Here is an 18,088-nt window from a genome sequence, read left to right on the forward strand (position 1 = left end):
GATTAGTTTGCCGTCAGATTTTTCGGATCAACTCCAAACGGTGGTATCGAAAGTGATCTATGCCTTACCATGTTCTGGCGGCCCAGGGGTTGTCTACGCCTATTGAAATATCAGAGGCATTATACGATGACGAGGCCCACTCCGACTCTTCGAAGGAGGCCCCTTCTGGGTCGGACTCCATGTCATCTAAACCTCCGGCTGCGGAGGAGCCTGACTTTAGGTTTAGGATAGGGAGGTTGCGCTTTTTGCAGAAGCAAGTGCTTGCTACTCTGAAGGTTCCGGAACCGAAGCTTCCGGAGGAACCTGCGATTCCTATGCTTGATAAGGTATATGAGGACAGGGTGTTGCCTCAGGCCTTCCCTGTTCCTGTTAAGATGGCTAATATTATTAAGAATGAATGGGAGCGATTAGGTTCTTCCTTTTCCCCTTCTTCTTATTTTAAGAAACTGTTTCCCGTTCCGGACTCTCAGTTTGAGCTGTGGGGTACTGTCCCTAAGGTGGATGGTGCTATATCCACGCTCGCGAAGCGGACAACTATTTCCCTCGAGGATAGTTCGTTGTTTATAGAGCCCATGGATAAAAAGTTCGAAAACATGTTAAGGAAGATGTTTCAACACACAGGGTTTGTTTTTCAGCCAGCAGCGGCCGTAGCTGTGGTTGCTGGAGCTGCGACATAATGGTGTGAATCCCTGTGTGAAATGGTCAAGGAGGAGACTTCCATCGATGAGAAACAGGATAAGATTAAGGCGCTGAAGGTCTCCAATTCTTTCATCTGTGATGCCAATATGCAAATTATTCGCCTGAACGCTGAGGTGTCAGGTATTTCCGTTTTAGCTCGCAGGGCTCTGTGGCAAAAGTTTTGGTCAGCGGACATGACCTCTAAGTCGAGGCTGTTGTCTCTGCCTTTTCAAGGAAAGATTCTGTTCGGTCCAGGATTGGATTCGATCATATCCACGGTTACGGGAGGCAAGGGAGCTTTCTGCCTCGTTGTCAGGGTCTTTACCTGTTGTGTTTGCCATGTGCTGCTGGCAGCCATTTTACTCACCTCTCTTCCTGACTTGGTGCATTGTGGGGGATGCTGCTCACTTCCTGCACTTCCTTTTATGGCCAGACTGTTGTGCATCATCCATGTGAGACAGGATGCAGTCTCAGAATTGTGATGTCATCATTTATTATGGGCCTCTGTTCAGTATGCTTTGCCTTTGCGTTGTCTGAGACCTGTTTGTGAGAGTTCCTGTGTATTACCTGGCTGCCTGACGTCCTTCCTGGTTCCTGATCCCTGGCTTGTTCCTGACTCTGCTGTTCTCCTTGTTCCTGATTCCGACTCGTCTGACTATTCACTTTGGCTCCTGACTCGGCTCGTCTGACTTCCAGCTCTGGTTTTGACTCCTGGCTTGTTATTTGACTTGTGGACATTTTATAATTTTTTGCTATTAATAAAGGTGTGATTATTTTTGCACTTCTCGTCTCAGTCTGATTCCTGGCACCCTGACACTTGTGTAGTGGCACGCATCAAACAGGAGCAAGCTTCGGTCATTCTGATTGCTCCATCGTGGCCACAGATGACGTGGTTTGCGGATCTGGTGGGGATGTCATCCTCTCCGCCGTGGAGGTTACCCTGTCGCAGGGAACTGCTGGAACAGGGTCCTTTTCAATATAAAAATCTCTATTCTCTGAGGCTGACTGCGTGGAGAATGGCGGCCTAGTCTTGGCCAACAGAGGCTTTTCTGAAGGTGTGATTGATGATCTAATTCAGGCAAGGAAACCAGTCACTCGTCGCATCTACCATAAGGTATGGAGGACTTACTTGTCCTGGTGTGAGAAGCATGGATAGCCTTGGCATAAGGTAAGGTATCCAAGATTCTGTCCCTTCTCCAAGAAGGTTTGGAGAAGGGTCTTGCCGCCAGTTCTTTAAAAGGACAGATTTCTGCATTATCAGTCTTGTTGCATAGGAGACTCGCTGATCTCCCTGACATCCAATCTTTTGTTCAGGCTCTGTCTAGAATCAGGCCTGTCTTTAGACAGTCTGCTCCCCCAGGGAGCTTAAACTTGGTCCTTAAGGTATTGCAGAAAGTTCCGTTTGAGCCTATGCATTCCATTGACATTAAGATTCTGTTCTGGAAGGTTCTCTTCCTGTTGGCCATTGCATCGACACGCAGAATATCTGAACTTGTTGCCTTGCAATGTGAGCATACTTATCTGGTTTTTCATGCGGATAAGGCTGTGTTTCGCACTGGTTTGGGATTTCTTCCCAAGGTGGTGTCTAACCGTAAAATCAATCAGGAAATAGTTGTTCCTTCTTTGTGTCCTAACCCTTCTTCTTCTAAGGAGTGGTTACTTCATAACCTCAATGTGGTTTGTGCCTTAAAGTTCTATCTTCAGGCTACAAAGGATTTCAGACAGTCTACATCTCTTTTTGTGGTGTATTCAGGGAAGCGCAAGGGGCAAAAAGCCTCTTCTACTTCTTTGTCCTTTTGGTTGAGAAGCTTGATTCACTTGGCCTATGAGACAGCGGGACATAAGCCTCCTCAGAGGGTCACGGATCATTCAACTAGAGCTGTGGCTTTGTCTTGGGCCTTCAAGAATAAGGCCTCTATGGAACAAATTTGTAAGGCGGCTACCTGGTCCTCCTTACACACTTTTACAAAGTTTTACAAATTTGACGTTTTTGCTCCTGCGGAAGAGAAAGGTTTTGCAGGCTGTGGTGCCCTCAGATTAGGGTCCGCCTTTTACCCTCCCAGTTTCATTCAGTGTCCTCTAGAGCTTGGGTATATGTTTCCCAACAGTAATGAATGAAGCCGTGGGCTCTCCTCCCCTTTAGATGGAAAACATAAATTATGCTTACCTGATAATTTCATTTCCATCATGGGGAGGAGAGTCCATGGCTCTGTTGGGCTGACCTAAATTTAATTAATCTTCTAGCACTATTTATACCCTGATATTTCTCCTACTGTTCCTTGTTCCCTCGGCAAAATGACTGGGGGATGAGGGAAGTGGGGGGAGGTAGTTAAGCCTTTGGCTGGGGTGTCTTTGCCTCCTCCTGGTGGCCAGGTTCTTAATTCCAAACAGTAATGAATAAAGCCGTGGACGCTCCTCCCCACGATGGAAATTAAATTATCAGGTAAGCATAATTTATGTTTTTCAGCTTGGCCCAATAGATTTTATGGTATATCATATATTTTACCTTTTCTGAATAAGTAAAAAGTATTTTGAAATGGTTAAATTCCTTTGGGCCACTGATTTCACTGGAGATATATATAGTGTGCGAGCCCCTTTATAGAATCCACCTGTATTCAGCCTGGTCCAATTTTTTTTTGTTTTTGGTAAAAACAACTGGTGCCAACCTTGCCACTTTTTATATTTTACCTTCTATGAATAAGTGGCATTTTAAAATAGTTCTGTTATCAGTAGCATGGTTCCAACAGTGGTTTCTGAGACAGGATCAGATTGAGACATCTTGCAAATGTAAGAGAAAAAAACAACATATAAAGCAAAATTATAAATTTCCTTATATGGCAGTTTCAGGAATGGGAAAAAAAAGCAAACAGCATAGCCCTCTGGCATAGAAAAAGGAAAGAGGCATATAGGAATGGGGTTTTAAATAATGAAATTATTTTGCGCCAAGTATGAGGCACAACACAAAATGAAATTCTTTGGCACTAACAACAATCTGAAATGACACACTCGCATTATTGCAGACACACCTTGTGCAAGGAACTCGGTGTCAACTAAGACGTCGGAAATGACGAACTTGCATCACTGGGCGTACCTTCGCGCCAAAAAAATTATCGCGCCAAGAATGACGCAATAAACATCAGCATTTTGCTCCTCGCAAGCCTAATTTTGCCAGTGAAAATTTAATGAAAAAGCAGTCAATTTGAAAAAAAGACTAAACCCTAGGTAAGAAAAATATTTTCCTAAATATGTTTTTTTACCAAATATGAAACTGACAGTCTGCAAAATGAAATATACATAAACCTGACTCATGGCAAATATAAGTACAATACATATATTTAGAACTTTATATTAATACATAAAGTGCCAAACCATAGCTGAGAGTGTCTTAAGTAATGAGAACATACTTACTGAAAGACACCCATCCACATATAGCAGATAGCCAAACCAGTACTGAAACAGTTATCAGTAGAGATAATGGAATATGAGAGTATATCGTTGATCTGAAAAAGGGAGGTAGGAGATGAATCTCTACGACCGATAACAGAGAACCTATGAAATAGATTTCCTGCGAGGAAAACCATTGCATTCAATAGGTGATACTCCCTTCACATCCCTCTGTCATTCACTGTACTCTGAGAGGAATCAGGCTTCAAAATGCTGAGAAGCGCATTTCAACATAGAAAATCAAGCACAAACTTACTTCACCACCTCCATAGGAGGCAAAGTTTGTAACAACTGAATTGTGGGTGTGGTGAGGGGTGTATTTATAGGCATTTTGAGGTTTGGGAGGCTTTGCCCCTCCTGGTAGGATTGTATATCCCATAGGTCACTAGCTCATGGACTCTTGCCAATTAGTTGAAAGAAAGAGTAAATATTTTCTATTAGGGATGTAAACATCAGTATAAATTTGTATAAACCAGTTTATGCAAATAAAACTTTCAAACATTCAAAATTAAGAAAATTCAGACATCATTAAAACCTGTTTATTAATCTCCCTATACAGAGTCCAGTAATATAATTGATGGTTGGTCACACACCTGTATGTTCCAAAGGAACTATATAGTCATTAATCTCTTACTACTACTCAGGGGAAAAAGTCAAAAAGCTGTTTCATGTCTATATGCTTCATTGGCATAATAGGAACTAATTGCTCTTATTCATTTTGTGCATTCATGATTCCATCTAGTTATTTGCATAAAAAATAAAAGAATTGGGCATTTATTTTAGACTCATACATACTTACAATAATTTTTGTTCCCTTAGGTTCCAGGTGTGTTCAACTCGCCCTTCAAACAGTATCCAGATGAGATGGAATTTCGCCTTGAAAGGTCAAAGCCGCTAAGCCATAAGAAACATCAAAAGCAAACTGATAAAAGTGTGGAAATTGCTGACTGGTCAGATTGTAGACATCCATTTCTTTTCTCGTCAGTACCACCTCTTCCACCAATTGACAAAAATAAACCACAGGTAGTAATAGTTTTTCTTCTCCTTTTAATGTTGCATTAACATTAAATTTCCTTCTTTTTTTTGGAGAGTAATTTAATAGTTTAAGGAATAGATTAACCAAATAATTTATATTAACAAATGCGTTATTAATTTTATGTATTATAGCTTATTCCTTATAGCTGAGTAAATTATGTTCAATACCGTTAGAATTGGAGTTCACTTAATGTAGAGTTTCATAAATTCTTAATATGCCTAGATCAGTATATATAAGGTGCCAATGTCTCTTTTTAAGCATACTGTATTTATTGGTCCATGCTTAATAAGTCAGTATTAAAGAGATTGTTGTGCTTTTCTGTTATAAATTATATTCTGTTGTTTAAAATTATTCCAATGTTTAAAAGTAAGATTTACCAAATGTTTGAGCCCATTGATATCTTTATTAATTGTTGAAGTTTAAGGCTTCTTTTTCTCTGAGCTGTTTTCTGTACTTGGTTGGGTTTTGGGTTACAGAGATAGGAACTGGATGAATGAAACACAGTATTTCTTCTCTATTTCTTTATTCGAACTGTATCACTTATTCTTGCTTTATTTCTACACCTTTTCTTTGTTCCCCTCTACTCCATGTACCAGACTAAAACTCACAATCCGTGCAAACAATGTTCATACCCTGACATAAGTAGCCTATACCATCTTCCTTGCACCCGCGCCCCTATATAATTCCTTTACTCCCTTGCTCTTGTCATTTCTTCTTATTGCTTTGGAAAAACTCATAGCTGAAAAATAAACACGGGCACTAGTGATCAATATCAGGGCTACAGATGTCAATCTTCAGTTCTAGGAGAGATTCACAAAGTCACAAATGGAGTCATCCTTGATTTACATATTTCCTCCATTTGTCAAGAAAAATTAGAAATCTTTGCAGTCCTTTCAATTTAACCCATACAATCTTGGTTTGCAAAGTGCAAAGTGGTGCTCCTTTGACTCTTCCTCCAATTAAGCATTTCCTTAATCAAGTTCCAGTGGTTCATTCTCATCCAGGTCCTTAAAGAAAGATAGGTTGAATGGAGTAGACAAGAGATATTGCTACTTTCTGAAGGTATGCTAAGTAATTACCAAAGGCCTCACTAACTACATGTATGCCAGAGATTGAGAAGGCCTTTCCAGTTGAAAAGCAAAAGTTAATCAGATTTGATTTTCTTGAAGTTAGTGTCATTACGTTTCATGTCTCTAAGACTAAATTGCACTGAATTCTATTTAGTGCAGTAAATATCTCTTCCTACATTTTGTACGGTTTCTTCCTTATCTAAGAGACAAAGGATTTACACGTAGTGATATAGCTGAAGACCTTTTCCACACTAAGCAATGGAGAAAAACAAAGATATTGTGACTAATGAGACTCATAGGAAGGAATGTTTCTAGCAAAGATGGATTGTTCTTAGTATCACATGGCATGCCAAGCACAGACCAAGCCGGTCCAGCTTTCCAATGTACTTCTATTATCAAATGTGCTTTTTCTTTCATGTAATTAGCAAGAGTCCATGAGCTAGTGACGTATGGGATATACATTCCTACCAGGAGGGGCAAAGTTTCCCAAACCTCAAAATGCCTATAAATACACCCCTCACCACACCCACAATTCAGTTTTACAAACTTTGCCTCCGATGGAGGTGGTGAAGTAAGTTTGTGCTAGATTCTACGTTGATATGCGCTCCGCAGCAAGTTGGAGCCCGGTTTTCCTCTCAGCGTGCAGTGAATGTCAGAGGGATGTGAGAAGAGTATTGCCTATTTGAATGCAGTGATCTCCTTCTACGGGGTCTATTTCATAGGTTCTCTGTTATCGGTCGTAGAGATTCATCTCTTACCTCCCTTTTCAGATCGACGATATACTCTTATATATACCATTACCTCTGCTGATTCTCGTTTCAGTACTGGTTTGGCTATCTGCTATATGTAGATGAGTGTCCTGGGGTAAGTAAGTCTTATTTTCTGTGACACTCCAAGCTATGGTTGGGCACTTTGTTTATAAAGTTCTAAATATATGTATTCAAACATTTATTTGCCTTGACTCAGAATGTTCAACTTTCCTTATTTTCAGACAGTCAGTTTCATATTTGGGATAATGCATTTTTTGATTTATTCATTTTTTCTTACCTTCAAAAATTTGACTCTTCCCGGTGGGCTATTAGGCTCGCGGGGGCTGAAAATGCCTCATTTTATTACGTCATTTTTGGCGCGGACTTTTTTGGCGCAAAATTCTATTTCCGTTTCCGGCGTCATACGTGTCGCCGGAAGTTACGTCATTTTTTGACGTTATTTCGCGCCAAAAATGTCGGCGTTCCGGATATGGCGTCATTTTGGCGCCAAAAGCATTTAGGCGCCAAATAATATGGGCGTCGCTTTAGTCTCCTCAATTATTTAAGTCTCATTTTTTATTGCTTCTGGTTGCTAGAGGCTTGTTCTTGGCATTTTTTCCCATTCCTGAAACTGTCATTTAAGGAATTTGATCAATTTTGCTTTATATATATGTTGTTTTTTCTCTTACATATTGCAAGATGTCTCACGTTGCATCTGAGTCAGAAGATACTACAGGAAAATCGCTGTCAAGTGCTGAATCTACCAAAGCTAAGTGCATCTGCTGTAAACTTTTGGTAGCCATTTCTCCAGCTGTTGTTTGTATTGATTGTCATGACAAACTTGTTAAAGCAGATAATATTTCCTTTAGTAAAGTACCATTGCCTGTTGCAGTTCCTTCAACATCTAAGGTGCAGAATGTTCCTGATAATATAAGAGATTTTGTTTCTGAATCCATAAAGAAGGCTATGTCTGTTATTTCTCCTTCTAGTAAACGTAGAAAATCTTTTAAAACTTCTCTCCCTACAGATGAATTTTTAAATGAACATCATCATTCTGATTCTGATGACTCCTCTGGTTCAGAGGATTCTGTCTCTGAGGTTGATGCTGATAAATCTTCATATTTATTTAAAATGGAATTTATTCGTTCTTTACTTAAAGAAGTACTAATTGCTTTAGAAATAGAGGATTCTGGTCCTCCTGATACTAATTCTAAACGTTTGGATAAGGTATTTAAAGCTCCTGTGGTTATTCCAGAAGTTTTTCCTGTTCCTAATGCTATTTCTGCAGTAATTTCCAAAGAATGGGATAAATTGGGTAATTCATTTACTCCTTCTAAACGTTTTAAGCATTTATATCCTGTGCCGTCTGACAGATTGGAATTTTGGGACAAAATCCCTAAAGTTGATGGGGCTATTTCTACCCTTGCTAAACGTACTACTATTCCTACGTCAGATGGTACTTCGTTTAAGGATCCTCTAGATAGGAAAATTGAGTCCTTTCTAAGAAAAGCTTATCTGTGTTCAGGTAATCTTCTTAGACCTGCTATATCTTTGGCTGATGTTGCTGCAGCTTCAACTTTTTGGTTGGAAACTTTAGCGCAACAAGTAACACATCGTGATTCTCATGATATTATTATTCTTCTTCAGCATGCTAATAATTTTATCTGTGATGCCATTTTTGATATTATCAGAGTTGATGTCAGGTTTATGTCTCTAGCTATTTTAGCTAGAAGAGCTTTATGGCTTAAAACTTGGAATGCTGATATGGCTTCTAAATCAACTTTACTTTCTATTTCTTTCCAGGGTAACAAATTATTTGGTTCTCAGTTGGATTCCATCATTTCAACTGTTACTGGTGGGAAAGGAACTTTTTTACCACAGGATAAAAAATCTAAAGGTAAAAGTAGGGCTAATAATCGTTTTCGTTCCTTTCGTTTCAACAAAGAACAAAAGCCTGATCCTTCATCCTCAGGAGCAGTTTCAGTTTGGAAACCATCTCCAGTCTGGAATAAATCCAAGCCAGCTAGAAAGGCAAAGCCTGCTTCTAAGTCCACATGAAGGTGCGGCCCTCATTCCAGCTCAGCTGGTAGGGGGCAGGTTACGTTTTTTCAAAGAAATTTGGATCAATTCTGTTCACAATCTTTGGATTCAGAACATTGTTTCGGAAGGGTACAGGATTGGTTTCAAGATGAGACCTCCTGCAAAGAGATTTTTTCTTTCCCGTGTCCCAGTAAATCCAGTAAAAGCTCAAGCATTTCTGAAATGTGTTTCAGATCTAGAGTTGACTGGAGTAATTATGCCAGTTCCAGTTCTGGAACAGGGGATGGGGTTTTATTCAAATCTCTTCATTGTACCAAAGAAGGAGAACTCCTTCAGACCAGTTCTGGATCTAAAAATATTGAATCGTTATGTACGAATACCAACGTTCAAAATGGTAACTGTAAGGACTATCTTGCCTTTTGTTCAGCAAGGGAATTATATGTCCACAATAGATTTACAGGATGCATATCTGCATATTCCGATTCATCCAGATCATTATCAGTTCCTGAGATTCTCTTTTCTGGACAAGCATTACCAGTTTGTGGCTCTGCCGTTTGGCCTAGCTACAGCTCCAAGAATTTTTTACAAAGGTTCTCGGTGCCCTTCTGTCTGTAATCAGAGAACAGGGTATTGTGGTATTTCCTTATTTGGACGATATCTTGGTACTTGCTCAGTCTTTACATTTAGCAGAATCTCATACGAATCGACTTGTGTTGTTTCTTCAAGATCATGGTTGGAGGATCAATTTACCAAAAAGTTCTTTGATTCCTCAGACAAGGGTAACCTTTCTGGGTTTCCAGATGGATTCAGTGTCCATGACTCTGTCTTTAACAGACAAGAGACGTCTAAAATTGATTTCAGCTTGTCGAAACCTTCAGTCACAATCATTCCCTTCGGTAGCCTTATGCATGGAAATTCTAGGTCTTATGACTGCTGCATCGGACGCGATCCCCTTTGCTCGTTTTCACATGCGACCTCTTCAGCTCTGTATGCTGAAGCAATGGTGCAAGGATTACACAAAGATATCTCAAACAATATCTTTAAAACCGATTGTTCGACACTCTCTAACATGGTGGACAGATCACCATCGTTTAATTCAGGGGGCTTCTTTTGTGCTTCCGACCTGGACTGTAATTTCAACAGATGCAAGTCTCTCGGGTTGGGGAGCTGTGTGGGGATCTCTGACAGCACAAGGAGTTTGGGAATCTCAGGAGGTGAGATTTCCGATCAATATTTTGGAACTCCGTGCAATTTTCAGAGCTCTTCAGTTTTGGCCTCTTCTGAAGAGAGAATCGTTCATTTGTTTTCAGACAGACAATGTCACAACTGTGGCATACATCAATCATCAAGGAGGGACTCACAGTCCTCTGGCTATGAAAGAAGTATCTCGAATTTTGGTTTGGGCGGAATCCAGCTCCTGTCTAATCTCTGCGGTTCATATCCCAGGTATAGACAATTGGGAAGCGGATTATCTCAGTCGCCAAACGTTGCATCCGGGCGAATGGTCTCTTCACCCAGAGGTATTTCTTCAGATTGTTCAAATGTGGGAACTTCCAGAAATAGATCTGATGGCGTCCCATCTAAACAAGAAACTTCCCAGGTATCTGTCCAGATCCCGGGATCCTCAGGCGGAGGCAGTGGATGCATTATCACTTCCTTGGAAGTATCATCCTGCCTATATCTTTCCGCCTCTAGTTCTTCTTCCAAGAGTAATCTCCAAGATTCTGAAGGAATGCTCGTTTGTTCTGCTGGTAGCTCCGGCATGGCCTCACAGGTTTTGGTATGCGGATCTTGTCCGGATGGCCTCTTGCCAACCGTGGACTCTTCCGTTAAGACCAGACCTTCTGTCACAAGGTCCCTTTTTCCATCAGGATCTGAAATCCTTAAATTTAAAGGTATGGAGATTGAACGCTTGATTCTTGGTCAAAGAGGTTTCTCTGACTCTGTCATTAATACTATGTTACAGGCTCGTAAATCTGTATCTCGAGAGATATATTATAGAGTCTGGAAGACTTATATTTCTTGGTGTCTTTCTCATCATTTTTCTTGGCATTCTTTTAGAATACCGAGAATTTTACAGTTTCTTCAGGATGGTTTAGATAAGGGTTTGTCCGCAAGTTCTTTGAAAGGACAAATCTCTGCTCTTTCAGTTCTTTTTCATAGAAAGATTGCTATTCTTCCTGATATTCATTGTTTTGTACAAGCTTTGGTACGTATAAAACCTGTCATTAAGTCAATTTCTCCTCCTTGGAGTTTGAATTTGGTTCTGGGAGCTCTTCAAGCTTCTCCGTTTGAACCTATGCATTCATTGGACATTAAATTACTTTCTTGGAAAGTTTTGTTCCTTTTGGCCATCTCTTCTGCCAGAAGAGTTTCTGAATTATCTGCTCTTTCTTGTGAGTCTCCTTTTCTGATTTTTCATCAGGATAAGGCGGTGTTGCGAACTTCTTTTGGATTTTTACCTAAAGTTGTGAATTCCAACAACATTAGTAGGGAAATTGTGGTTCCTTCATTATGTCCTAATCCTAAGAATTCTAAGGAGAAATCGTTGCATTCTTTGGATGTTGTTAGAGCTTTGAAATATTATGTTGAAGCTACGAAATCTTTCCGTAAGACTTCTAGTCTATTTGTTATCTTTTCCGGTTCTAGAAAAGGCCAGAAAGCTTCTGCCATTTCTTTGGCATCTTGGTTGAAATCTTTAATTCATCTTGCCTATGTTGAGTTGGGTAAAACTCCGCCTCATAGGATTACAGCTCATTCCACTAGGTCAGTTTCTACTTCCTGGGCGTTTAGGAATGAAGCTTCGGTTGACCAGATCTGCAAAGCAGCAACTTGGTCCTCTTTGCATACTTTTACTAAATTCTACCATTTTGATGTATTTTCTTCTTCTGAAGCAGTTTTTGGTAGAAAAGTACTTCAGGCAGCGGTTTCAGTTTGAATCTTCTGCTTATGTTTTTCGTTAAACTTTATTTTGGGTGTGGATTATTTTCAGCAGGAATTGGCTGTCTTTATTTTATCCCTCCCTCTCTAGTGACTCTTGTGTGGAAAGATCCACATCTTGGGTAGTCATTATCCCATACGTCACTAGCTCATGGACTCTTGCTAATTACATGAAAGAAAACATAATTTATGTAAGAACTTACCTGATAAATTCATTTCTTTCATATTAGCAAGAGTCCATGAGGCCCGCCCTTTTTTTGTGGTGGTTATGATTTTGTATAAAGCACAATTATTCCAATTCCTTATTTTATATGCTTTCGCACTTTTTTATCACCCCACTTCTTGGCTATTCGTTAAACTGAATTGTGGGTGTGGTGAGGGGTGTATTTATAGGCATTTTGAGGTTTGGGAAACTTTGCCCCTCCTGGTAGGAATGTATATCCCATACGTCACTAGCTCATGGACTCTTGCTAATATGAAAGAAATGAATTTATCAGGTAAGTTCTTACATAAATTATGTTTTTTCTCTAGGTGTCTTTGTTAAAGGAGCAGCAATGCAGTACTGGGAGTAAGCGGAATTCATTGGGAGAGTGAATGACAATAGGCATACATGTGAATCCACTAACCAGCATCTAGCTCCCAGTAGTGCATTGCTGCTCTGTACCATACCTAGTTATGCTTTTCAATGAAGGATGCCAAGAGAACAAAGCAATTTTAAATAGAGTAAATGCCCTTGCGTTATCTGAATAGCAAAAGTTTAATTTTGATTTTACTGTCCCTTTAATTTTGCTACTTCCTTAACAGCTGAGATTGAATATGCATCATCAAACATCTGAATCGCTACAGATTGGTTTGAGTTGAGTTGCATTTGTTTCTAATATTTGTTTGGTGAATTAGCTTTTATTGTAAGTAAAGAAAACAGGAATTTCTTACACTAAATGCAGCTGAGTAGAAGAATTTACTAAACTCTCCTTTTGCTTTATATATTTTGTGAATATTTTCAGATTCTTTGGAACTCTAGAAAACTGTAAGAGAGCCAGGTTGGTGCTTTTGAAGCTTATAAAACCATATAGTTGATCAATAGAGCATGCAATGTCTGCATTACTGACTTCAGCTTACTTTAGCCCAGATTATAATCGTATCGCTATTGATTCAATATTATGGACCCCCCAATACAGTATATTTTCAATGGGGTGAGCTAAACATAATTTACTGAATGATAAACAAAATAATTTAAACCCTTTTTATCGGGTTTGCATTAGTAATAGCACCTATTTCCGGTGACCAGAAGGGAGGGTATAATAGCGCAGATTTGTAGTGCATCCTATAGATGTCTATTAAGTAAGGGAGTTAGTGTGGCCATGCTATCTGACCTCCAGATGTAAGCACTCCTGAGGCTTTCACTTGAGCGCTCTCATTTTACTTTCAGCTTGTAATATGAGTGCCATATGAGTAATATGACTGCTATTGATTGAACTTAAGTGTTGTTAGCACTCAATAGTGCTAGTATTTTTTGTGCTTCATTAGTAATCTAGGCCTATATGTTTAACCCGGCAAAGGTCACATGTAGTGGCCAAACACTAACAAGAACTGGGCTCAAGCTATGTGTTTAAACCCCACAAAGGGGTTAAATACAAAGGTGAAGTTCAGCTTCGACTTAAATAATTAAAGTGATGGTAAATCCTAGCGTTTGTGAAACACTAGGATTTACCATTGGAACAAATAAAGAGGACTTTCAGTCATGGGGGTATATTTACTATTTTAGAAATTAAAGGAGAGAAATACTATTGTATTTTCTTATACATATTAATTCCCCAACACAATTAGACCCTATGCTTAGGGAGGAAAAATAGTTTTTCCTTAATCACAATAATGGAGGTGGGGGGTGCTCAATATCCTGTATAAACATAGAAAAATGTAGAAAGAAGAAATGGATATACCAGAGCACTCAAGTGGAACTATTAAGAATAATTCTCTATGAGAGTGGATGTGCAGGACTGGGGTATTTTAAATAAAACATAACTTTTAATAATGATAAAATATAAAAATGTGTTATAGTGACAAACATTCACTCCATGTGGTGTATATAAAACCAATTAAAAAAGATGAATGCTGAAGTGCCAAGTATTGGCCATACAGAGTATGTCTAGTGGGTAGTTCAAGATCAGAAAGCACTTTAGAGTGCTTAGCAATAGCACAAATACTGATCAAAAAAGGAAGGTACACTTCCACAAAATATTCTGCTAAGTGCAATGCTCAACCGCTGTTAGCATATATTAGAGTCACTCACTCTGTATCATAGTACATAGTACAGCTCTGGGGCTGAGACATGAGAATTGCTTGAAGGATTTAGCAGGCCCTAGTTGCCACATTTTTCTGGCACGCTTTTTTGGACTTTACGGTTCACCTTATGACCGGGCGTTGTTACGCTGGGTTTGTTACGCTTCCGCATTCCTGTCTGTGTGGCGACAAAGATTTTCTGCTTCTTTTGTATCTGGTCATAGGAGGTGGTCAGTGCCCCAGCCATTGTGGGTATCAGGTGCCGTTTGTTTGTTTTCATATTGTCCTAATTTTCTTTTTGGTTTTAACCATGGAGGATTCTGAAGCTGAGTCTGTCGTTGTTTCTGATTCCAATTCTTCCTCTTGTGAGGAAGGTGCTTCGGCCCCACTGACACAGGTTTATCAGTCCTATCTCTTGTGCCTTCTTAGAGCACCTGGTTTCTCGGGCTCGGGGAACCAGGGGCCTATTGAGCCATCAGCCTCTGGGGGCTCTGTTCCTTTAAGCGGCGGATTCCCAACAGCACCTTTCCTCTACATTTGCAGGTAACCCTAATGTTAATTCTCCCTCCGCAAAGGGTGGTTTGATTACCCTAGAGATGGCGGGTCATTTTTGCTGCAATATATTGATGGCACTGGTTCGCCTGCAGGATCCGGACGTTTCTGCTCGGTTGTGTTCTTGCCCAATTATCCCGGGTGTCCAGACTTTGGGTGGGTCTATTCAGTCTCCTCCGGGGGTGAATATTCCTTCATGTTGCACCTTTCGTTATAGGATCGCGTGGCTGTGCGTTCTACTCCGTCGTCTTTTTTACTTATTGGGGGATCCTGTCCTCTATCAGTCAGGGAATGTGTCATGGAATGGTGCTCTTGTCTGTCGCTCGTGTCCTTTCCCAGAGTTTTTTTTGGCGCATGCCTTTGGGCTGCCTTCTTTTCTTTCATCCGGTTAGGATATTTTTTTATTTGATTATTCCCTCTGGAATTTCTGGGATGGACTTACTTTTTGTTACTTCCTTGGAAGTTGTTCGCGGACTGTTGGGTCCGGAATTTGTGTGCACTTTGTTGTGTTGTCAGTGATGCCTGTTGCGCCTGGCAGGTCCGGCAGAACCTTGTGTTTTTTTGTTTTCTTGTTTGTTTTCACAAACTACTCTATACATCTACATCAGGGCCTTTGGGTCTGCATACTGGGAGAGATTGGGCATGCCTCTCTCTTCCCGGGGTTGAGTCGGTGGCTTCCGCCGTGTTGCTTTGGTTCTCCTTTCAGGGGGGCGGGGCCTTCTCCGCTTTGGTGGTTTTTGGGCCTTGGTCTTCTTGCTACCCTTTGGGTGGTTTTAGACTCCTAAGGCCTCTGGACCTCGTTTTGTTCCGCTTTAATGGATCCTCTTTGTGGATTAGTGGTGGATCGCTTGAAAGTATGCAAGACATAACGGGATCATGCCTGCATTCTCTGTGATCCAGCAGAGGTGCTGTGTGGTTGGCTAGCTTGTGACTTGCCACGTGGGGGCCTGGTTCGCCTTTTTCGCTGCTGGAGGTCTCTTCTAGCTGGAACCCAGTTTTATTGGGGTCACCTTGTTCATTTCGGTTCTGGTTCTGTTTTTTTCCAGAATGTTCCACTCTCTTGGGGTCGGGTGCCGATGTGGGACCCTAGATTCTAAATGAGTTTTGCTCTGTGTCGTGGGTTCTATCGCCTTGAGATCGGTTCTGCGTTTTTTTTGCGGTCCTTTCTTAGGTTTTTGCTCGATTTCATGTTTTTTTTGGGTTGTTTCCTCGGGTGAGGAGTGTCTGACCTGAATTTTGGTCGGGGTCCTTTTCTTCGGGTCTATTCGTGGATCTGGGATTGGGCTGGGGTTCCGGGTGGTGTTGATATAGCTCTGTCTATGCTTTTCCCATTTTTTTCCCTCTGGGGTTCGGGTTGCGTCTGGAAGGGGTTCTTCCTTTTCTCTCTTTGGAGTGTCTGGTCTCCTTCTTATGGCTGCTCGGGGCCTTTGTTTTATGTTCGGGAATGTGTTCTGGACTTCCTTTGAGGGTTTGTTGTTCTGGTGTTCTAACCTTGCATCAGCATCCTGTGTAGTGCCTTGGTAGGGTCACTTTGGACCGCTACCTGCTGTGGGGCCCTGAGATTGCTACCTCGGGTAGTCTCTGATCCTTTGGGGGCTGGCTTGTTTGGGTTAGTTTGACCCCTCTGTCGAGTTTTGTGTTGGGGGCAAGGTTTCCCTTGTCCTCCGTCTTCCCTTGGGATATTTTTTTCTCTGGGGGTGTGTTCATTTTGTCCCTGGTTCAGGGATGGAGATGCCCATGGAAATGGACTTCTGGGTTCAGGTTTCTCTGGTTTTGGTGGGACCCTGCCCGTGTTTCTGGTCACGCTCTTTCGAGGTGGCTGGTGGGTTCCTCCCTCTCGTTCAAGGGTGGTCTGTCCCTGGACTTTTCACTGTCGTTGACAGGTTGTTTTTTTCTGTTAGTTGGCGGTCCTCGTTGCGTGGTTCTGTGGTTATGTAGGATGTCCCTGTTTATCTCAGGATCCTATAGCTGTGGTTCTGGTCATCTTTTGACTTGTCAGCTGTCTCTGTTTCTTTTGGATACAGTGGGTCCCTGTTGAGGTGCTCTCTAAGCTCTCTGGGGGGGTCTCTGAATTTTCTCTCCATGGAGGGGTGTTTTGTCTAGGAACTTGGTTTTTGCTGGTTCAGTTTCTCTTTGGTTCCCTACAGCGGGGGAGCTGGACAAGGGGATTTTTTTACCCTTTATCTGTGGCTGCACTATAGCGTGCTACTTAGTCGCCTGTGCAGTTTTCTGTTCTTTTTCGGTCTCCGAATTGGTCATGTTTGACTGATGATGCCCTTTTTTCTGATTTTTCGTGAGGCTTTCTGGAGTCTCCCGAGCTAGTCTGCTCTGTCTTTTGGAAGACAGGGTTCTGGTTAAGTTATCCCTCTACCTTGCTTCTTCCTTTGGGGAGTTGTTGGTCAGGGTTCACTTATGGGGGTGTGTGTATGGGATCGGCCTTTGGGACTGTCGTTTGTGTCTTTGGGGCCCTTTTTTACTCAAGTTTTTGCTCCCTGCTTTTGGATGAAGTGGGACTTTATTTTTATTTATGGGATGTGGTTCAGTCCTGGTGCCCTAAGTTTGGGCCGCCTCTTACCCTCCCGTTCTTGGCATTCAGTGTCCTCTTTGGCTTGGGTATAATTTTCCCACAAGTAATGAATGCAGCTGTGATGAATGCTTACCTGACAATTTCTTTTTCTTCTGTGGGAAAGAGTCCACAGCCCTCCGCCCGTTTTATTGAGGTGTTTTTCATGTATAGTCTTCTGGCACCCGTTCACCTTGATATTTCTTCCACTGGTCCTTGTTCCTCGGCAGAAGGACTGGGGAATAGGGGAAGTGGAAGGAGTATTTAAGCCTTTGGCTGGTGTGTCTTTTCCTTCTCCTGGTGGCCAGGTTCTTATATCCCACAAGTAATGAATGCGGCTGTGGACTCTTTCCCACGGAAGAAAATTAAATTATCAGGTAAGCATAATTTATGTTTTTCCACATGAGACTTCTGGCTCACCGGAAACAGGAGTTGAGAAGCAGCTGTCTTAAGAATGATGCTCCTTACCTCATCCGCTATAGCATTCGCCGCATTGAGCTGCTCAGGCAACCCACGGCAGAATGCTATTAGGCTGAGAGGTGACATTCCCACCTCTTAGCCAATAGCCGTTAATGAAATCTGACTTGGTGCCGACTGGCGCCAGATTTCTTGAAGGGACTGGCAGAGATGTACAGCAGATAAAGAGTGACGTGCAAGGAAGATCAGCTTGGCAGAGGCATTTATTATGGTTTGTAAGGGAGATAGACAGCAGCTAAGGAGCCGCATAGGATGGAGT

General features: G+C 41.4%; 1 protein-coding gene across 1 annotated transcript in view; it reads left to right on the top strand.

Annotated features, from left to right (window-relative positions):
- SPATA17 (spermatogenesis associated 17) overlaps nt 1-18,088 on the top strand; it is a 498,577-nt gene that overhangs the window by 288,011 nt on the left and 192,478 nt on the right. Inside the window, exon 5 of the mRNA XM_053712503.1 lies at nt 4,942-5,145. Coding sequence (XP_053568478.1) covers nt 4,942-5,145 — 204 coding nt within the window. The remainder of the gene's footprint in view (nt 1-4,941; nt 5,146-18,088) is intronic.

Source organism: Bombina bombina, chromosome 4 (genome assembly GCF_027579735.1).
Source record: "Bombina bombina isolate aBomBom1 chromosome 4, aBomBom1.pri, whole genome shotgun sequence".
Lineage (NCBI taxonomy): Eukaryota > Metazoa > Chordata > Amphibia > Anura > Bombinatoridae > Bombina > Bombina bombina.